At 44.3% G+C, this 23,235-nt stretch overlaps 1 protein-coding gene across 14 annotated transcripts in view; it reads right to left on the bottom strand.

Moving 5' to 3' along the window:
* Positions 1 to 23,235, bottom strand: part of LOC137378208 (band 4.1-like protein 1) — a 312,011-nt gene that overhangs the window by 74,953 nt on the left and 213,823 nt on the right. For all 14 annotated transcript variants that reach the window (XM_068048399.1, XM_068048394.1, XM_068048403.1 and 11 more), the window contains exons 4-7: positions 15,755 to 15,859; positions 8,316 to 8,358; positions 5,803 to 5,878; positions 3,761 to 3,979 (exon numbers count right to left, since the gene is read on the bottom strand). In XM_068048399.1, coding sequence (XP_067904500.1) covers positions 3,761 to 3,979; positions 5,803 to 5,878; positions 8,316 to 8,358; positions 15,755 to 15,859 — 443 coding nt within the window. The remainder of the gene's footprint in view (positions 1 to 3,760; positions 3,980 to 5,802; positions 5,879 to 8,315; positions 8,359 to 15,754; positions 15,860 to 23,235) is intronic.

The following is a 23,235-nucleotide window of genomic DNA, read 5'->3' as shown; positions in this document are numbered from 1 at the left end:
GAAGCCAATGGGGGTAATTCTCATTTTGGGCACAGGTAGAAAACTGTTGGTTGTCGATTAGCTGCCCATTATACACCCTATATGATTTTCTTTCCGTTGACTTCAGTGGTGTACAATGGGTGACCAATGCGCCCTACCAGTCTTCTGCCACACCTAGAGTGAAAATCACAGAATCGTTACATTGCAGAAGGCGGTCATTCGGCCCACCGTGTCCGCACCGCTCTCCAAAAGAGCAATTCACTCAGTTCCATTCCTCCGCCTTCTTCCCATAACCCTGCACATTCTTCCTTTTCAGATAACTGTCTAATTCTCTTTTGAATGCTTCACTTGAACCTGCCTCCACCACACCCTTAGGCAGAGCATTCCAGACCTTAACCACTCTGCGTGAAAAAGTTTTTCCTCATGTCAATTTTGCTTCTCAAACCAATTACTTTAAATCTGTGCCCTCACGTTCTCGATCCTTTCACCACTGGGAACAGTTTCTCTCTATCTACTCTGTCCAGACCCCTCATAATTTTGAATACCTCTATCAAAACTCCTCTCAACCTCTTTTCTCCAAGAAAAACAGTCCTAACGTCTCCAATCTATCTTCATAACTGAAGTTCCTCATCCCTGGAACCATTCTCAAAAAACCCCCCAACTATTTCTGAAGCAGGAATCCTAATACATTTCAAAACTATGCAGAAAAGCTGGTATTTCGTCCACTGCAGCTCTCTACTGAATTGCCAGTACAGAGTTTAATGTTGTTGAGCATTACTTTCGCATCAGCTAATGACCATCACCATTTGTAAAAAAGGTAAGCTTCCTTTAGGAAGAAAAGCTTATTGGTGATTTTCATGTGAGATGAAGTAGCAATCAAGATCCCTCCAAGTCAAAAGCGATAATTAACAGGCCCTTAGTCAAACTTATTGAATTTTTAAAATTTACCCTTCCCCAATTTGGCTCAGCCTCTCAGTTCTTTCTGCATTGATAAATTGAGAGACATAGAGCAACAGAGCAAGCCAAGAGAAACATTAAAGGAAATTTGAACTCTGGAGCAAAATAGCATCAGCCACTCACAGTTCTCTGAATTGTAGTGTGAAGGTTAAAGATAGGTTTCAACATATATTCTAAAATGGCAACCCACCAGAACCCAAGGTAGTCACTGCTCTTTGAAAGGACATCTAATATCAACATCTGAACCTTTAAATTCTGCCAAAGGATGCTAGCCTGTGAATGAGTTATTGCCTTCCAAATCCATGCCTAATTTTAACATATCTTCAATCAGATTTCTTTCCCTGTTACAGCACCAAAACAGTCATAACCAAATCCAATGTGATTATGACCAAGGTGCATATCCTGTCTCAATCTCACTGCAGCCTTTGACATGACTGACCAATATCATCCTCCTTGAACTTCTCTCCTCTGTTATTCAGGTCAGTAGGATTGCTCTCTCTGGGCTTTACTCTTATCAATCAGCTTGTAACCAGAGCATCTCCAGAAATGGCATCCAGAGTTCCCCAAAAATCTATCCTTTTCCTTATCTACATGCTGCCCCTTGGCAATATTATCCGCATACATGAGGTCAGTTTCTGCATGTATGCTGATGACACCTTTCTCTGCTTCTCCACCACTTCCCTCAATTTGTCAACTGAGCTGTCAGACTGCTCCTCTTGGATGCACAATTTCATCCAGTTAAATATTGGGAAGAACAAAGGTTCTGGCTTCGGCCCCCTCCACAAACTCTGCATCCTTGCCACCAATTCTACATTTTACCTTGGCCACTGCCTCAGGCTGAATCAGACAGTTTGCAAGCTCAACATCCTACTGCACCCGAGGAGAGCTCAGCTTCTGATGCTATATCTTCTCCATCACAAAGACACCACTACCTCCACCTTCACAACATTATTCTCCTCTGCCCCAAGCTCAATTCATCTGCTGCTGAAACACTCATCCATGCCTTTGTCAGCTGCAGACTTGACTAATTCAATGTTCTCTTTTACTGGTCTTCCATCTTCCACCCTTTGTAAACTTCAGCTCATCCAAAACTCCGATGCAGTATTCTATCCCACATCAAGTCCTGTTTACCGACCACATAGCCGCTTCATGGCCTATATTAGCTCTCACTTCCTCAAAGTTCTCTAATTTAAAAGTCACATCCTCCTGTTTAAATCCCTTCAATGTCGCACCCCTCCCTATCTCAATAATTTTTCCACTTAAATAAGAGTAATTTCAGACAAGCTCACTAAGCACTGGTTATGCAAGCATCCCACAGAATAATTTCGAGAACCTGGTGCATGATGAATTCAGTGGCTTGAGTGGCTAAGAACTCACACAACATATCAGTAAGGTTAGGACACATCTTCTTCTTGTATGAATCCCCACACAATGGGCAGATTTTTATTTCTGCCTTGGAAGTGGGCATGGAGGCAGGGGATGGGGCAACATTCCCAACAGTGCCCCAGCCCCCTGCGATTTTGTCCTGGGTGGGGAAGGCTGAGGATGGCCTTCCCACCCCTGTCAATTGAGGCCCTTAAGTGACCAATTAATGACTAACTTAAGGGCCCCTTCCCATCTCCATCTCAATTTTGAGGGAGGCGGAAGGACTGGGTGCCATGGGATGACACCGCCAGGCTCCTAAAGGGAACAGCATTGGGTCCCTCCTTTGGGGGCAATCCAGTGTTCCCCGGGAAGATAGCCCAATCTCACCAAACCCCACCCCCACCTCAACAACCTCCCCTCCCCCCCCCACCCCTTCACCCTCACCAACACACTCCCCACCTCCCTTACCGGGGCCTGCCTGACTGGCCCTGGCAACCCCAACTAGAGGCCTGCTGCCCGACCGAGCCCGACGGGACCCCATGACATGTGTCGGGTTCAGGTCGGGTAGGGCCCATCTTCCATGGCCGGCTTTCGGGCTCGAGTCGGGTCGGACACACAGGGTAAGTGCTCTGCTGGTAAGTATTAAAAATTTTTTAAAAAAAACTTACCTGAGCTGGGAGTCCGGAACGAAACTGAGTCTGCGCAGTGAACGAGTGACGTCACTATGACATCTCGCGCATGTGCTGCAGCTTTGTGGAGTTTCCCAGTCGGGTCGGGTCGGGTTGGGTCGGGTCGGGCTCAGGGCAAAATCGGAGGGGCTTGGGTCCGCGGTGGTTCAGTCGGGTTCGGGTCAGGTTCTTTTTCCCGACCTAAAGCAGGCCTCTAACCCCAACCCCACTCACCTCTCCCAGGGTCTCCTTCTACTTCGGTGCTGCAGGGCCACCTGCAGTTCTGCAGTTGCCACTGCTCCCAGTGGCATTGCCAGTACTGCAGGCTGCCGGCCTTCTGATTGGCTGGCAGTTCTGGAGGCACGAGCTTGTCCCTTAAAGCGACGGCGTTCCCAACGGCGGGCAGTTAATTGCTTGCCTGGCGTGAAATGGCTTTGGGGATCCAACGGAGGGCCAAGGCAGGATCCCCCCCACCGCCAGGACTCCTGTCACATGAATAAAGTGGAGCCCAATGAGTTCAAAATCTCAGCCTAGTGTGAGACTTATCTGATTAAGAGAACAGAAAGAGAGCTTGATCAGAGAGTAAATCCACTAATACTAATTTTGCATGCTGTTTACCAACCAATTGAGAATACAGGTTGAAGCCTGGAAGGAGGTCGCACATGCAGCAACTCAGTGGAGGAGGGAACCTATTTAAAATGGCCAATGCCTAGAGTTGATTAGAAAGAATAGACATTAGATAAATCAGGAACAGCTGAGACCACATTTGAACAATGTTGAAAGTGTCTGACCTGTAGGACTTGTGCAGTTCTGCCACTCTTTCTTCAAGTTCTTTTGTCTGATTTGGTGCAAAGCGAATCTCACTGACATAGTCAGGTCCATTTTCCTCGGGATCATAGTCTCCCAGTTCTGCCTGCACAGTGTATGAACCCAATAGAGCATGTGTAACAAAAGAGCAAGGCAGTCGTCCAGAGATAATATCATCTCTCAGCTGCAGACATAGGTAATACCTGAAGTAGAACAGAGCCAATAAAGCAATCACTTGGTAAGACAATTGTATGTCAAATACTAGGTTGCAGCAAGCCTGTTCCAGCACACTGAAATCCACCAGTCTGGAAACACAACAGTATTATTACTGTATTGATAAACTCAGAGACGTGATTAAAGTGCTACTGAGACAAATGGGTGGCACAATGAGTTAGATACCAGCCCATCACTTCTGAGGCTTGGATTCGAATTCAGCCCAGACTGAAGGTATTATAGTCCATCCCATCTCCTGGCAGTAAGGTCTGCATGAGCATGGGTATTTGTCATTAATTTGATGTAATGGTTAGTTGGGGTGAGGAAAAATGCCACATTGATGTAGTGGGTGGGGGTGGGAATGGCGCATTGTTAGGGCAGGATGAAGAGTTCTACTCTTCATACAGTTGTACTACACTTGACCCAGGATTGCTTAATTCCAAAACTGGGTTCTTGAATGAAAAGTGTTCTAAATACCAGCACTAACAACTCTGACGTTTCAGAGCACAAAAAATGGTTTAACATCTCGATAGAGCAAGTTTATAAAATATAAATCACAGAAAAGCATATTGCCATGTCACTTTGCCAAGAGGTGGCTGATGAAAATTACACAACTTCTCTAGCTCCTTGTGGAGTACTTTTTCAGAAAGAAATTACCCATTCAGGCAGAAAACTTATGTTCAAAACATATTTTTCTAATTGTACCTAATAATATGTTTAACCCTTTTAACAGGATTTTATTGCAATTCTCTGCCAAAACAAACACATTTTAGCAAGTTCAGGGGAGGGTGAGGGAAATCCCAGTGACTCAAGTGGTTAAACATTTGACTGCAAAGCAAAAGGTCAAGGGTTCATGCTTCAGTAGTGCTTTACCTAGACTCACAATTGGCTCAGCTGAGTGGATTTTTGCTCAGCTCCACCAATAGATACAGAATCATAGAAAAGTGAGAGGTGGATGGGTGAGGTGAATGGTTCCTATTCAGCTATGATGTTTCAATTGTACCTCAAACAGCCTTAATACACAGAAAGCATTCAAAGGTCAGCAGCACACAGTGGCTTACCCTCTTGGCTGCAGGGGAGAGTGCGTGAAGAAAACATTGATGAAGAATGATTTCTGGTCTTGCTGTTATATAATTGTGCCTAAATTGAAATAGTTATCATCTGAGTGGACTTCATTGCATGCCAAGCATTTATTCAGGTTGTTCTAACAAATAAACTTAGGTTAAACCCATGTGCCACATGTTATGTGAAATGGAAAGCATGTACCATTAAAAGGCTTCGGTCAAGGCTTTCCATCTCCAGTGTATCTGTTTTATAGCATTGGCGTTTGTGCATCTGGTTGTATTCCAAACCCACTGCTTTTAAAAAAATGTATCAGCTTATCTTTTTCTACATTTATATGGCAAATCACAACACAGATTGAATTAAAAAAGACAGGCCATGGCAAAGCTGAATTCACATCAATCACACCGATGTCAATACCGTGAAGCAGAAATGCTCTGTGTGGGTGGAATTGACTTATATCTTCAAAGTACATTCTGCTTTTTCCTTTTTTCCACATTGCAGGGACCCTTCAGGGCTTATTGAAAGTAAAAACTTCCTAATTGTATTACTTGCTCTGGAGATACCCTCTCAGTTATCAAAAACATTTATTTAAAAAAATGGCAGCAGATATAATTTGATGGATCAAAATATGCATTCTTAAAAATGCAAGAAATATGTGTAATGAAAGATGAAATTCATATTAGAATATATTCAAGAATTAGTGAATGGCATCAGGTATACTCATCAATCAACATTTGCTTAAGCTCACCTTGTGATATCTTCAGAGAGCTGGGTTGGATCTGGGGGATAGAACTTCACTGTGTATGCAAAATGCCAAGGGCCACCTATCGAGAAAGGAAAGCCAACAACTGAAAGAAAGCATGAAGGGTAATCCGAAAGATAGCTTTTGGTCAAACCCTGACTGCGACTGCATTGTGAAAAGAAAGCCAGAGCTGCTTTTCCGTCCTTTGAATGGACCGCAGGATGCAGAGCGGGTCAAATGCTGGTGCATTTTCAAACCTAAAAATTGCTTTCACTTGCAGAAAAAAAATGTACCTTTTTAAATAAAAAAACACTATTAATGAACAATCTTGATGATGTTCCATTGCACTGTATCCCAGTGCTATAAGTACCTTAAACACAAGAATGAAGAAAGGAACATTTTCTATTATATATTAAAAGGTGGTTAAAATTGATTTCTGGCTTCTTGTATCACAGGTCGGGGAGGAGGCATGGTCTACAAACTTCGAGCAGCTGTGGAAAGCTTTATTCAAAATTTGTGGATCTCTGCACGTTTTGAAAGTGTACTGCATCTGTTTTTTTTTAAGAGATACAGCACTGAAACAGGCCCTTCGGCCCACCGAGTCTGTGCCGACCATCAACCACCCATTTATACTAATCCTACACTAATTCCATATTCCTACCACATCCCCACCTTTCCATACATTTCCCTACCACCTACCTATACTAGGAGCAATTGCAAATGGCCAATTTCCCTATCAACCTGCAAGTCTTTGGCGTGTGGGAGGAAACCGGAGCACCCGGAGGAAATCCACGCAGACACAGGGAGAACTTGCAAACTCCACACAGGCAGTACCCAGAATTGAACCCGGGTCGCTGGAGCTGTGAGGCTGCGGTGCTAACCACTGTTATGAATACTGGACAGCCATGTCAGTTCATGTCCTGATCGAGACTATGATCTATGATGGAGATAAGTTCTATTATGGAAACATTATAATCTGCAAGTGGCAAATGATTTTCACTCTAATGCTTTATTGTAAAATAATCATGTTTGAATAACTGTATTTTTATTCTGCTATTTCTCCTCCTACATTTAATAAGTTACTATCCCTTAAAATAAGAATATAAAGTAACCCAATTTTATTTAAGGCTTTTCTTCAAGATATCCTGCAGAGAAGAAAATTAAATTAATTAAATTGTGGTTAAGTTTAACTAATTTATAGTTAATTTTAGCAGGACACTTTACAATCAGATTTTGTAACTTAAATTAGCAAACTGAATTGCATGGTAATGAGAGACAAAATATATTCAATGGATTCAAATTAAAGTTTTAAAAGCGCAAATTAAAAGGGTTTTAAAACAGAACCTTGTTGTAAAATTGAATTGAATTATAAAGATTACAAATAAACCCAGCCTGTCTGCATAGCTTTTAAATTCACACCAGTTGTCAGGTACTATAGCACATAACTTTCCTTTCCTTGATAACTGTAAAATCAAATGTCAAACATGCTGTTTTAGATTTTCTAAGAATAACCTCCTTCTGTGTGTAATTTTTTCCATGTTTCTATGTAAATCTCAGTTTGGGCTTCAGATTTAATTTGTATAACAGTCCAATGAGCGTCAGAATCTCATACAATATATGACGGGACAGAGTTGTACTAATAAGAGAATCTCAGAACTGTCATTTAATCTTGAAAATTATGCGTTTTAATTATTCTGTGCAGATAAATTTGGTTCCGTCTCAGATACAGTACGGCCTGCAGCATGATCTCTAAATCAATTCTACTTCAGCTCTCCTCCTTGAACTATTATACACGCACTGCACAAAGTGCAACAGTCTGCGCAGAAAACGGGGCACAGATACAGCAATTATGTGCATCAGGACTGCCTGTGTTTTTTTTTAATAAATAAAAAAAAAACTAACCTAGCTGTCAATCTCTAGCTTAAAATTTCTAACCAATTTCCAAATGGGAAGGATTTGTCAAAATCGACTCATATGTACTTCATAAAAATTGACCCAGTTCAGAATGTACTGTTCAGTATTTTTATACCAAATTGACTCAAAATAATTTGAGTCTTGCCTGATGACAGAAGAATAGAGTTTGTCTGCTTTGCATGCAAGAACAAATAAACCAATTGTGACCACTGTGAAAATGCAAAACTGAAAGAAACAGACACTTGATGTACAAGTGACAAAAAAATAACAATGAAGTGTACACATGCATTAAAAATGGAATAGAGCGACAACACAGATAAACTTATCGTAAGAAAGATGACAGCGTAAAATCTGAAGGACAACAAATCTATTGAATAGAATAACAACTTTAAATGAAAGTGACAGTTAGAGACATGGAAATAAGAGAGATGACAATAAGTGGGCTTTGCTGTATATGAGAATAATCACTCATCAAATTCAGTTCAGTGCACATGGCCAAAAGCCTATGAAACACCGTAAATACTGAATGTATTGCTCAGTGCAGCTTCTTAAGTAAATTAATAGGAGTAATGTTTGTTTCCAAGAAGCAGGCATAAAAGACTCACTTCTGATTTGTTTCTTTATGTCTTTTGAAGGGTCCAACCAGTTCTGAAAATACAAAAAATGATCAAAAAGACAGTATATATATTTTCGTGCACCCAAACTTTCACACATTGAAGAGGTAACATTACCTGTGACACACATTAAATTACACCTGTTAGTAACACATGAAGTTGTCATCGTGCCATTTATAATTAAATATATAATTATGGTCCTTAAATTTCATTGGCATTGACAAGTAGTCTCATTATTGTATAAATATTATGCACTGTCAAAATGGTTCTACTTAGAATGTAAAATGGAGTCAGTTATCAGGCTTTAAGCATGAGTTATCACATATGCTGGCAAGAAATGGGAAAAACTGAACTCAAATTATTTTGTCACACTGTGATGAAGACTGTACAGATATGCCTGCCGCTGTAATAAAATTTACAGGTTCTGTGATAACTTCAACGAGTTATATTCTGAAGGGTAGGCTTTAAAAATGAAGAAACTGTGGCACTCTGAAACACATTATAACAGGATTAGAAACATGCACTTTTCAAATACAAAATCACAGGGTTATTTGAATATGCAGTTTTCTGAATTAAAAATGTCCATTATAGCTCTATTTATTTGACTGCTACATTTGTAGGTCTTCATTAAAACCAGCAATGCAAATTTTTGCAGCTGAGAAACCAAAAGTACTTATGTAAATGAAGTGATATTCTAAAACCTTCAAGGTGGTGTGAAATATACATTCTCCAATCGGTAAATCCCCATATGTGTTATCACTTTTAAGCAGACCTCCTTTCAGTCTTGATTTTCTGACCTATATTGATTTGCACCGATTTGCCCCATGAGCACTTACAAATAAATGCTTTCTTAGGCAAGCTTCAGTTTCGGTTGACATGAAACTTTGCATTGTTTTCCATTTCACTGTAAGTGGTGCAGTACACAGAATATAACTGTTCCCATATACTATGTCACTCAGTCTGGGGGGAGTTTTATGCTCTCCCCCGTGGCGACTTTGGAGACGGGGAGGACATATAAATTGGGCGGGATGCCCCCCACCACCTTCCCACGTCCACCCAAATTAAGTCCGGGGCGAGAAGGCCTGTGAACAGCCTTCCTGCCCTACTGACAATTGAGGCCCTTAAGTGGGCAATTAAGGGCTTCATCCAGCCTCTGCTGGTATTAGCCCAGCGGTGGGCGGGCCCATCGCCACATGGGGAGCATGCCAAGCAAACCGTGTGTGTGTGTGTGTGTGTGTGTGTGTGTGTGTGTGTGTGTGGAGGGCGGGAGGACTCGTTGAAAGGCACATACTGCCTGATTGAGGGACGCAGCATCGGGTAAGGGGGAGGCCCACTGAGAGCCACTCCTCCTGCCCTTGCTGCCAAACTCCCTTACACTCCCCTCCCACACGAAACCCCTCCCACCCTCACTTACCTGTGTCCTGGGTCCCTCGACGATCCATGGCTACCAGTGGGTGCATTACTGGCAGCAGCCACTGCCTCCGCAGTAGCACGACTCATAGAAGAGCTGCCAGCCTCTGATTGGCTGGCAGTTCTCAGAGTGCAGGACTTCCGTCGCTGGGGTCCTTGACCCGGGCAAGGCCCACTGTTGTCCACTTAAGAGCCTAATTGACACTTGATTTGGCAGGCCTTCCCCAGAAGAGGCAATGCGGGGCTCTCAATGTAGAGAGATTGGGATAATTTGCCAACTTGACCCCTCTGCATATAAGTGGAACGATTTTGAAAATCACTGCAAACATTTATGTGACTACAACAGTTAGAAAAACATAACTAGCTACCTGATATTTTTCTCCTCCATTTCACTAGAATCAGTGGCTATATATCTGTTTATAGCTGATCAGTGTCTGAATTCCTTGCTAATCCACTGGACTGGGACATGTATTACATTATGGTCTAAGGAGGCTTGCTTTATTTTTGCATCAGTCTGTGTTTTTATGGTTTTGAATTCAGACTATCAAAAAGATTGGGCTGGATTTTGTTCTGAAGACGGGGGTCCCAGCAGCAGGGTGGAAGGTGCGGGAGAGACCCGCCTTGGCTCTCTCTTGGAACCCCGTTGCAACTACACAGTGGCTGGCAATTAACTACCTGCTGACGGGGACACGGTCCCTTTAAGAGACGAGTTCCTGCTTCCAAGAAAGCCAGCAGCTCTGCAGTACTGGCAGTGTCACTGGGATCAGTGGCCACTGCCGGTACTGTAGAAGGCCCTGCAACACATCAGAGTCAGGAAACCCCAGGAGAGCTGAGTGGGGTTGGGGTCACCAGGGCCATTTTGGCAGGCCCTGGCGACGGGGTGGGTGTGGGGTGAGTGAGGATTGGGTAGGGGTCTTCCTGGGGGTGGGGGATGCACTGGGGAACCCTCCAGAGGTCCTGGTTTTCCCCCATAGAAGGGACCTGCCTGGCCTCGCTCGGAGGCCTCCAGGCTTTACCTGGCGGTGTCTCCCTGCGGCAGGCCCCTCTGACTTCTATTAAATTGAGGCAGACATGGGAAGATTGGCCTGGGGCGGGAAGGTCTTCCCTGCCCCAGACTAAATTGGAAAGCAACAGACACTCCGCCTCTCACCTTCCAACGTAATTTTATGGCCCCCCCCCACCCCCACCTCTGTTCCCGTCCCTAAGGGGCCCATAAAATTCAGCCCATTATGTACACTGGGGTGGGAAGGAGTGAGAAAGAGTTTCCAAAATTCAAATGAGGTATTTCAGCTAGGTTTTAGCAGTGGCTCTTGCTAATGTTGCCTTTTTATAACCATTACAACAGTTAAGTAGGGTTAAAAGTCAACTTTCTACACCTTTGGTAATAAATCATTGGAATTGTATTTCGTGAAGAAACACTAACAATCCCTAAATGTATTTCACCATCCAATGGTCTATCCAGTTATGCAGCATCTGAAACTCTACAAATTTTGTCCCATATTGAAGCCACTTAATTCTGACCATGCATCACACACAGCCATAAACATGTATAAACATAATCTACATTTATATGGCCTGTCTTGCATTATGCTGCTTAAGCCAGTAGTTGGGGTGACTGCTGAGGCAATGAATCACTAAAGGTATTTTAAAATTGCAGATGCTGACTTACCTCTAACTCAGGCTGACTCACCACTTGTGAATCCAAATGGCTTATACTCCCTTAGTAAGGTTAACTGTACTTTGTGATTTTCCCCAAAGTAAATTATGTTTTGAGATCACAGCAAGTTCAAAAAGACATTATTCTTTGGGAAATGGTCATTTTAAAAATTATTATACTGAAGTTATCTATTCAATTTTGACAATGATATCTAACCAGAATGCTTCCAACACATTTAGTTCAAGTGATGCCTAATATAGAATCTTCCTCTTGTGTACCAGTTTCACAGCAGTACAAAAGCAGGGGAAGGTGGTAAATTGGGTCCACAATGTGTTAGCAGGGAATCCCAGCCCACTTGTGCACTGATTGCATATTCTGCTACAAATGACTCAAGCTCTGGAAGTGTCTGCCCATATCCTAAATAAGCAGTAATAACGGAGTGGTATCAAAAATCATTTTTCCAGTTTAACACCTGAATGGTGAGAATGTCCAAGGGCAATTGGCATCCAGCAAAACATCAGAAGTAAATATACGCAGCCAAATTAGGATGCCAAAGCAATCACAGGACTGTCAATGCACAGATCCACATCATTTTATTATTAGATATTAACCAGAGCAGTTGTAACGACTTTTCGCTGGAAGTTGCCTGGTTCTTTAAGCTGAGGAAGGTGTCAGAATTCTGCAACAGCAGTCATTTCCTACCCCAATATTAGTGAGCTCTCACATAAATGTGGCTATACCATTGGGAGTCTCCCAAAAAAGTGAATTATGGCCGACTCTGGAAATCTTCTCCAGCCAGTTAGATAGGTGCAATTCACGACTTGACAATTCCACCAGCAATCACACCAAAGCAGAAAGTCTCTTGGGTGCCTGGAACGCGTTGCCAGCGGAGGTGGTAGACGCGGGCACGATAGCGTCTTTTAAGATGTATCTAGACAGATACATGAATGGGCAGGAAGCAAAGAGATACAGACCCTTAGAAAATAGGCGACAGGTTTAGATAGAGGATCTGGATCGGTGCAGGCTTGGAGAGCCGAAGGGCCTGTTCCTGTGCTGTAATTTTCTTTGTTCTTTGTTCTCAGCTAATCGCATCAGCAATCATGCTGTTATTCGTAATCATTAATTACTTAAATATTAGAGTAGTTTCATGTGCAACTACTTGAATGTTTTATTCTGATTTCTCAGTGATAAATCAGGATTACAATTCTTTTAATATTTTTATTCCCTGGCTGTCAGTGTCTCCACAGAGGCCTCATTGTGTTCAGAGTACAGATGGAGTGAAGCCATGAGGATAAGAATTTTAAATTGGAGGCATTGGGGATTTGGGAGCCTCAATTGGCCAGCAAAAGAGATGATACATATCCTGTGGTGTTTCTAGGCCTACCAAAATATCCCATTTTGGACTGGACCTTATAGAGAGATGTGACTGCTAGCCCTCTCGCCTGAGCATATCAATGTCCCACTCAAGGATGGCCCCACGTCCCATAGTGTGAAGTAGCACCGAAAAGGCCCTAATAATTCTATGTACTACTCTGCTTTGTGAAAAGTTTGTTCCACACGTGTGCAGAAGAAACCCAACATGAATCTGCATGCATGCAAGTTTTTATTCTCAAAACTCTATGCAGAGGGGCATTCTTCAATATTGATATTGTGGCTGAAATAAACGTACACAAAAAATCATTAGTTCCTGATCCTGGTGTTAGAAAAAAATCACTCAAGCTTTGGAATTGGAAACAAACTTTTGAGGGAAGCAGATAGTACAAGAGAGGTAATTATGCGCACACATAGATGTAGAATTGAGTCCGCTCCATATCAGAGACCATCACAATTCAGACACCACATTTCAAAGAGCTGAATTTTCAGTCCCCCGAAAACAGGAACAGAGGCAGGGTGGGGCCCTGAAAATACCAGCACCAGGAGGTGTGTCGATTCCAAGGCACTGATGCCAGCACTGGCAATAACCACCAGGGCAGGAAAAGGATGGGATTGGAAACCCGCTCACCCTCCTTAAACTTATTACAAAGCCTGTGAAAAAGCTGTTGAGGGGGTGGGGTTGGGATATTTAAAGGGGCGCACAAAATTTAGAAGCTGTCAGTTTTAGAACAGCTGAGGGGAGGCGAGTACAGAGTGGTGAACCAATCATGGGCATCATCCTGGACCCATAAGCAGATCAGTGGGGCAAAGGGGGACTGGACATTTGGTAAGGGGGTGCGCTGGCACTGCGCAGGTGTCAGGGAGAGTGCACACTCAGCTCCCGGGCTTTGAACAGAATCAGCACCCCCTGGCATCACGGGGGCAGAAAGGTAAGGAGGCAAGGTTGCCAAGGAAATTGGGCAGCCACTTGCCCTGAAGAAAGGCACCAGATGGAAATGGGGGCACCACTGTCAGATTTTGGGTCCAGTGATAATGAGGGGCATCACCCTTCTCAGGAAGGGCAGACCCCCAGGCATCAGGAGGGCATAGGAGGGGGAAGAAGGGCAGGCAAGCAACGGAGGCCAAACCCTGAACACAGGATCTACCACCGAAGACGGAGCTACCAGTGCTGTGGGAGACTGATACTCTCCAGGCAGATCTGTGGACTCGTTGCCAAAGTCCTCGCACCTCACATCACTGACTGCCATGCCCTGCCAGTAGCCATCAAAGTCACTGTGGCCTTGAACCTCTTCACTTCTGGCTCCCTCCAAGGATCAGCTGTGGACATTGGTGGCATCTCGCAGACTGCTGCATGCCACTGCATTTCGCAGGTCACTGATGCCCTGTTTGCCAGAACTGGACAGCACATTCATTTAATGAGAGACACAGCCTCACAGGGACAGAGGGCATTCTGGTCCCTGGACCAGTCGGTTGGTGCCCTCCAGCAAGGGTCTCAGTCATTGTATAGTCTGCTGTGCTCTCCATAACATGGCCCTCCAGAGAGTTGTGGAACTTGAGGATGGTGAGAACCTGGAAGGAGACAGCTCATTGGGGGAGGAGCAGGAGCAGGAGGTAAGAGAGGAGGAGGAGGAAGAGAAGGCGGAGGGAGATGACGCTGATGAGAGAGGTGCCCCTCCTGCCACCTTCTGGGAGGACCTCCCTCCTCTCCCTCATGGCCTCCAGCATTAGATCCAGGTCGGCATCGATGAAGTGAGGGTCTGCTCTGCCCCAGGTGCCAGGCCTCTGCCTGTCGTGTGACATCTCGCTTCCCTTTGGTGCTGTGGACGGCTTTGGCACAATCTTCAGATCTTTCCCGCAGGACAACCAGCAGCCTCAGAGATGGCTGCCATGGGATGTCTAAATGAATCCCACAATTCATCTGACCCAAATGATTCCCACCCCATTGGCTCTAAGTGGACAGGAAACCCATCTCTATATCAACTAAGGGCTCACGATCATGAAAATTTTAACTTTAATCAGTTTCCCAACGGAGGCAGGTTTCTGACCCAAAAACAGACTCGGCTCCTGTTTCCTGCCTCCATGGCGAAAATTCAGCCCAAAGTGTCAAAAGTAATAATAAAAAAGAAAACAAGTCATTTGATGGGGTTTTCTTCTGATCTGGAAGCAGGAATTGATAGATACCTGCTGACCTTAAAACTTCCCCACCAAGAACAATTAACTGACCTCATGATTTTGCTTTTTGCAACAATTAGATATTGTGGCCCTAGAGGGATAGGCCATGTTAAACGTGGCTGCACTTAAGCAGAAAAAAAAAAGGCTGTGCATTCCATGATCAAGCACTCCTATCCTTATAAAGCAGTATAGCACTCAATGGCTTTGAGCAATTTAACACCAAATACTGGTAGAAATATGAAAATACATTTTGCAGTGAATTTTAAAGAGAGTAAGGAGTTAGCTTGAGGGGAGTGATGACAATGGAACCAACATGCTTAATGCAAGATGATGGGCTGGAGTTGGGTAAGGGTTCTGTGGGAAGCAAGGCAGATGATGATGTGACCGGATGACGTTAAACTGTGAGATAGCACATCATAGATCTAGAAGCAAAAGGAGGTCTAAAACAATGATGTACAAATGTATGGAGTAAGGGACTGGTTCTGCAAACTTCCCACCACAAGAACTCTTAACTCTAATTGACCTAAGGAGATTGGTATTTACAGCAATTAGACTTTGTGTTGTTAAAGCGATCGATCAGGAATGTAAAAGCACCTGCCAACCTACAACCTTCCCTGAGAAGAACAATAACTTCTGTGCTGTGTGAACTGATCACACTCATAACGTTTCACCAATGTGACAGCTGTGTGTGTGACAGTAGGACTATTACTGCATTGAGTTTGTATGCCGCAATACTCTATTGCAGATTGACAGCATTGCTGAAAAGATCAAGGAAAGCATAATCACATTTAACATTAAGTAGAATAACATAATTCACCTTCTGGCTTTCAGAGTCACAGAATGTCAACCCATAATAATCCTTCTCCAGCAGGTTGAGGTGCTCGCAGACCAGATCAAACAGCACTTGGCCCTTGGCACGTTTCTACAAGGTTGAGAAAAAGAACAGCATTACAAAACACGGAATGACTGTTGAAAGCATGTGTATTTGTTATGTTAAGTGCTTAAAATCCATTCTCAGGGCTCCAGCTCCATACAGGAGTTTATGGAGCTGCTTTTCAGCCCCACAGGGGCTCTATGAAACTAACTATTTGCAAATCTTCTATAAATCATCAATCTTCAAACTATATTTCAACTGTCAGAGATGAGAGACTTAAAAGTATCTGTGAAGAGTCCGAGAGATGAGATGACGTGAGAGGATCTGATTTGCAAACCTTTCGTAACCCTACTTCTTCTCAAGACAAATCCCTTACAGCAACCGTGCTCTGATCAAAGAGCTTTTATATGCAAGACGAAAAAATCATTATTGACTATTTTGACTATCTTTCATGGGTTAATGTCTACGTAGGACACCACATAATGGATCCAAAATTTTCAGCTGGTATTGAGTCAAGAGTTTTATGAGCTCCACAAATCAGACTGGCTCCAACATACATTTCCAATGGCACTTGCTAGGAATATGTTGCCCTCGCAGCAGCCTTCACATCTTTTTAGTGACACTTACATTGCATAATTGCACAAGGATGTGGCATTTGCAAAAGACCTTGTATGAAAGCAGCAGTTACGTGTTTCAGTGTTTCTGCATTAGAAGAGATGTGCAAAAATTACAACACCTGAAAATTGTCTGAAAAATCAGTGAGTTGTGACCAGATATGCAACTACTGATTTGCAAAACACATTCCAATGCTTCTCCTGGACTAAAACAGCTCAGGATTTCACAATGAGTAGGTGGTGATTTCATTATAACTGCACTATGTCTCATCATCCATTTATTTTCCCTTTATTCAAAGTGAAGGGGTTGACTTTTGGCAGGCTGCCAGAGGCAGGAACAGTGGTGGGTGGGCTTGGGCTCAGAATTTCCTCACGCCAGCCAGCGTGCTGGTTAGCTGGCAACTTCCCGCCTCTGGGCCATTTTTAAGGATGGAGGTCGGGCGGGATGACAGCTACACGCTTGCGAGCAGCGGGTGGCTTGTTAACAAAATTAAAAGGCCTATTAAGGCTAATGATCAGAGGCCGAATGGAATTCTCCAATCGGCCTGCGGGCCAGAGGCTATTCTGTGGTTGGGGGGTTGGGGGGGGGGTCCCTCTCCGCAATGGTGGTCTACCAGCTGTGGCCATTTCTTTTCTTATAATTTAGCAAAAAAAGTGCTGACAGGGTATCTCCCTCTTGAGGCTCCCTCTCTCTCCATTACCTGCAATAGCAGGCTGCAACTCCATCAGTGTTGGAGAAGGCCCTAATGGCCTTCCAGCACGCTGGAGCCCGTCCACCATCCTTAATTGGACGGCGAGCATGTCCTCTGGCCATTAATTGGCCATTCCTTTGAAAATTATGGCAGTTGACTATTTCTGACATGGTGAGGGGTCGGGGCCCGGATTTGATACCGGCATTGGAATCCTGACCCAAAAATAAAAATCCAGCCCCAGCCGCTTGATTTATCTCAAAAGGGGACAATTGAAAGGTTTTCTGCGCTCATCAAGTATTTCTGCTTGAATTCCTGTACTCATTTAATATTACATCTCTCAAACACCATGGGCTGAATTTTACCAGCCCCTCGAAGTCGGCGGTCGCGGCAGTGGGGGGGGGGGGGGGCGGTGGTGCAGTAAAATTCTGTGGGGGGAAACCCGCCTCGACCGTTACGTCAAGAAGGGCTCACCACATATTACTGGTGGTGGGGGGCGGGTGAGGGAGAATTTGGTGTGCCCCCCCACCCGCCGCCTGGTACCGGGCCCTTCATCTGCATATTTAAATGAACATTAATGATATGTAAATAAACTTACCTGTGGCGGTGGCCATCCCACGCCAATTTTACAGCCGCCGTTGGTGCTTTGCGCGCCTTTGATTCCGAGGCGAGAACCTGGTGGGGAGGGGGGAGTAATAAAATTTTCAGGGCGGGAGGGGTGGCGGAGCAGCAAAATCAATTTTTATTGATTGTGTGAATGGTGGGAAGGGGTTGAAGGGCAAATGATTGAAGGTTGGGGGCGGGGCGGGGGGGGGGAAGTTCGGGTATGGAATGAAGTGTTTTTTGTCATTGAGGGCCAATTAAATGACCATTAGGGGAGTTGGGGAAGCGCCTCCATAACATAAGTGTTTACTTAATAAAGATCGGCACTAATGTTCCTTTATAAATTTAAACCTGTTTTAAGGGCTTAAAGCCCTTTAAAAATGGCACCGGATACTGTTGCCGGGGACGCGGCGAACGCCCCCTCTACATCATCGGGTGCGGCCGCATAATATCGCGGGGGCTCTTCCGCGTTGGAAGGCTGCTGAGTTCAAAGCGCGCCACGCGAATTAAATTTAGCCCCATCATTGGTTTTGGTTACCAGCTGTTTCAGATTTTATCATTGGACTTCTTTGGCGAATTGTTGAACATTAAAAACAGCACAACATTAGGAAAAAAATCAGAAACCTTTGGAACCCGAAATCAGATTTTAACTTGACAGCTACATTTTTTGTGAAGGAAACAAAGGGTAAGGGAAAATATCTTGAAGTAGCTAAATGAACAAATGTAGCAGTGAGTCAGTCTTCTCCCTTTTATTTCTTCACACCTAAACTAAATTCCTTATTGGGTTCTAATTTTCCTCGGTAGCACATGGGTTTATTTGTTTGGGAAAAATTGCTTTCTGTGTTATTTTACCACATTGGCTAATCCATTTAATAAGAAACATCATCATCTCCATCAATAGAAAACCTGTGGTGTTCCAGGGACAGCAGTCGGTGGTAATATCTCGATGGACAATGTTTCATTGCTGTCTTCATTTTAAGCTTTATTTGTGGCAGGCTTTTTAGCATCCTGAGACTGGCTCCTTTATTCTGAAAATATCACATTATGAAACATTCACTGATGCTCTCTACACCTGAAATGTAGCTCTTACAATTCTAGAATTCTATATTTAAAAAAGCAACTCCACAACAAAACAATGCTTCTCCTAAAGCACTCCAGAATTCAAAGGGTGAAATGCAAAGATGTTAGTGCAAACTTCTCAAGTCGTCTCAAATGAATGCAAACAGAAAAACATCTCGAGGCAAAATCCAGCATCCAATCTAATTTTAGATCCTAATATGCAATTGACCTCGCTAAAGGTTTATGATTTGTTCTGCATTCAAGTTTTTCTTTTACAATTTCAAAAAGCAGCTGAAAACTTAGAAGGTTGTGTCATTCTCAAAAGAATAATATAGAAAGAGTGTTGGCAATAGCATGAATAACCAAACTTGCCATGGCATCTCTGCAGTGTGAAGTGACACCATAGGCTGGATTTTAAATTACCTGATTGACTGGGAATGGGAAGGAGTTGTGCGGGGGTCGGGGTTGGTGGGGTGGGAGCAGTGCGGTGACAGAACTGTATAAGCTTTAGAATGTGTCTGACATCACCAATGTGAACCCCCAGGAAGCCAGCTTGATGGGGAGCAGGCCAGAGAAGGCTGAAGAAGCTGATAAGTCAGTGCCCCATGGGGCGGGGCAGGGCTGGGGGGGGGGGGGGGGGGTTGGTCGATTCCAGGGTCCGGGGATTGGGGGCTTGGTCGGAGGCCTTAGCGGAGGGAGGGGTAGGTCAAAGGCCGTGGGCAGAAGTAGGAAACCTCATGGAGAAAGTCAGGGGGAGATTGAATGGGGTGGGGGGGGGGGGGGCGGAAGGATTGTCAGGGATTATCTAGGCAGGCAGGCAGGTAGGTGGAGAGGCCTGGATCCAAGAGTCCTCACCTGGTGTCAACTGCCAAGTTTCCAGAGCCGTCCAGAGTTAAATTCAAAGTGGTGCATAACAATGAGGCTTGCAGCCTCATTATAATATTTAAAGTGGCAACCTTCCTTCTGGGAACAGCTTGGTCATTAGCCCCATCCCAACTCCCATGAAAATGGACGTGGCAGGTTGGGGTTGGGATGCAACTTTTTAATGCTTTAACTTCGCATCTGACCCAAACCGCCTGTTTTTTGGGGGGGGGTTAAAATTTTCCTTGACATTTGGACTGCCACAGAAACTATATTACCTCTCATAATACATCAACACAAACCATACATCTTAGTCTCATGCTGTTTCTCTCCACCAAAACAGGACAACTTCAATCCTAGTTCCTTTTCTAACACAAAAAAGCAGTCTGGCTTTCAAGGTACTCTGTACAGTATCATCCTGTATGATTCAGCATAGAATCCATTTTTCTGTTATTTTAATTCAAGTGTCATCTGTGGCTTAATTGTTAGCACTCTCACCTCTGAGTTAAAGATTGGGGGTTCAAGTCCCACCCCAGGGCAGGAAACAGGAGTCGGGACTGTTTCCGGGTCCTAAAATTGACCCGGGGGGGAAAGAGTCAATTATTGGGATTTTCAGAGGCGTCCCCCTTAATTGGCATGGAGACAAACTCTCTGTCCAATTAAGGGTGGCGGGCAGGCTCTCGAAGCTGGAGGGTCAATCAGAGATCTTCCAGCTTGCAAGGAGCAGCAGCCTGCAATGGATGTTAAGCAACTGAGAGGACGCTTCAACACGGAGGCACCCTCTCATCAATCTTTTTCAATCCTAAATTTTTAAAAAGCAGATACAGCAGCTAAGCCACCACTGTGAGGTGGTGGGGGAATCCCCCTAGAGGGCTGCACCCGCACCCAGGCAGGCAGGGAGGGCCTCTAGGCCTACCTGCAGTGCTGCTCCCCCCAGCCTGCCACTGGGGCACAACTTCAGGCGGTTAAATTGCCACCAGTCAGTTTGGGAAACTGGAAGTTGACTGGGAAATTCCAGTTGGCCTCTTTTAATTAGAATTAACCAAAGCTTTTAACAAGCCAAATCAGCTTACCTGGTCAGCCCCGCACCCGCCTCCTTTAAAACAGCCAGCACCAGGAACAGCACCTGAAAACTGGCCAGCACTGGTATTTTCGGGCCCCATCCATCTCTGTTCCTGTCCTCGGTGGGGCCTGAAAATTTCGCCCCAGTACCGGAGCACAAAAATCAAAGTTGACACTCCAGTGCAGTACCAAGGGAATACTGCACTGTCAGTAGATGCTGCTTTTTGGATGAGATGTTAAGCCAAGGTAAAGCATGGCTACCCAACCCGAACCCGACTAGACCCGACTACATGTGTCCGATTGGGTCGAAACTCCAAGTCCAGCATTTGGGCTTGGGTCGGGCTGGACACTGCTTCTGGGAAGTCACGGGACCAGGCTTACCTATGATTCCCCACAACACCAGCTTCAGGAATAGCCTGCTGCCGGAACAAATGAAGGAGATTTGTGTCGGGTCGGGTGGGGTCGGGCGCGAAAAAAAATTAAAGGGCTCAGGCTGTGGTCGGGTCAGGCTTTAATTTTATACCCGAGCCAGGATTTAAGCTAAGGCCCTGACTACCCTCTCAGGTGGATGTAAAATGTCCCACAGCACTATTTCTGGGTTCCTGCCAAGGATAGACAAACACTGCAGCGGGAAGCAGGCATACCCATGTAATTGATAACTGTAAGTAAATAGCTGTTTTCTTAAAAGCATTGTTACGGTCAAGTGAGGAGGGGTCGAAGGGCTTCCCTCTTTTCCCTCTCATTTGACCACAACAGGTTTAATTCTTTCTTAAAGTGGATGTACTGGCCAATTCAGTAGGTGTTTGATGACTTACTTGCTATAATCATAACAAGAACCAATCGGACAGGTTTTCTTGAGTTAACAAAGAAGGAGGTTATCTTTATTGTACCTAAACCGAACTAATGAAAGTAATAAACTACCCGCCAACTTTCATTCACACACACACACACACACACACACACACTAGAGGTTTACATACAGACAAATAGGTTACAGAGTGGAAAAAGATAGATTGGTTGAGTTAGAGTCCATAGAAAAAAAGGGTATGCAGTCTGTGGCATTTGGTGACTCAGCTGGATTCTAGCTGAATTTAGTGGTCCTGAGACTTTTAGTTTGAAGAGATAGATGACTGGTTCGGTGGGTCTCTTGGAGACAGCGATGCAGATGATTTCCTCCAACAGAGTTTCTGATTATAGCCAGAGGATGCTGTTACAACCAGGCATGAGGGGTCTAGGGGTACCCTCTCAGCCTTTGCCTGGTTTAACCATAACAGGGTTTAAATTTAAAAAGCATTTTTTTTTTTAGCTCCGTGTCTCTCTTTCTCTTCCCTCAAATTCAAGTTTCCTCTGTTCCAATTGTATCTTTGCTAGCAATACCCTGTCGGGGTCTACTTCTAACCCTGCTTCTGCTTCTTCATTTTCAAGGGAAAAATGTTTGGCTACTAGTCTTAGGAGTTCAGACTTCCTAGCCTTGCCACATATAGTGATCCCACACTGCTCAGCCATTTTCCTCAGCTCCTCCATAGACAGTGCTTTTAACGTATCCCAAGTTACTTCACCCTGGCTTGGGGAGCTACTAGCTTCAGTTGCAGCGTTAATGTTTCAGATCAGTGACCCTTCATCAGAACTCTGATGAAAGGTCACTAACCTGAAACGTTAACTCTGCTTCTCTCTCCACAGATGCTGCCAGACCTGCTGAGTATTTCCAGCATTTCCTGTTTTTATTTCATATTTCCAGCATCTGCAGTATTTTGTTTTTATTTTAGCTTCAGTCACAGACATGTTAGTATTCTAGCACACACAACCACAAGAAAATCTGTATTGAATCTTTTCTCTTTTTTGATTGGGAACAATTTGGCTTCCAACTTCCAATTTCTCGTTTGTCTGAGAGTAAAATCCAGGATGGTAGTCCCCAAATATCTGTTATGACCAGATGGGAAGTTCTAGGGGGTTCCCTCTCAGCCTTTGCCTGGTTTAATCGTAACAGGATTTAATTTTTTTTTTAAACACCGTGTTTTAGCTCCCCGAGTGAATCCTTGTTCACCGCTTTCCAATTGTAAGGCAAAGAAATCAATTCAGACAGGTTTTCTTAGATGCAAGAAAGGTAGGAGTTTATTAATCTTAAACTATAATCTGGTTAATGACTACGAATATGTGATGTGACCAAGCTAGCATGTGTACACAATAAACACACAGAGACAGAAAAAGTAGAAGGAATAAAGGGGAAACGTTTGAGGCAATATCTGGTAGTTACAGTCCTTTAAGTTCAATATGCAATCTATGGTTGCCAGTAAGTCTTGCAATTCATTGGGGCCCAGTTCACGCTTCAACTTGTTCCGATGTAGGAATCTTTTCTCTCCTAGGAGTCTTCCGTGGGTCCAATGGCTTGGGAGAAAGCGAGAGAGGGAGACAGCCAGGTGAGAGACTTGCTTGTTTCAGCTTCCAGTTCAAACAGCCTTCTGAGTCTTTCTCTGTGGCACAATTCAAAAAAACCCAGGTTGCCCAGCAGGTTAGTCATGCGACTAGCTGGTTTGGC

This window comes from Heterodontus francisci, chromosome 16, assembly GCF_036365525.1.
Source record: "Heterodontus francisci isolate sHetFra1 chromosome 16, sHetFra1.hap1, whole genome shotgun sequence".
In the NCBI taxonomy this organism is placed as follows: Eukaryota; Metazoa; Chordata; class Chondrichthyes; order Heterodontiformes; family Heterodontidae; genus Heterodontus; species Heterodontus francisci.
The sequence above is the reverse complement of the archived record's forward strand: the minus strand, read 5'-3'. Positions and strand labels throughout refer to the sequence as shown.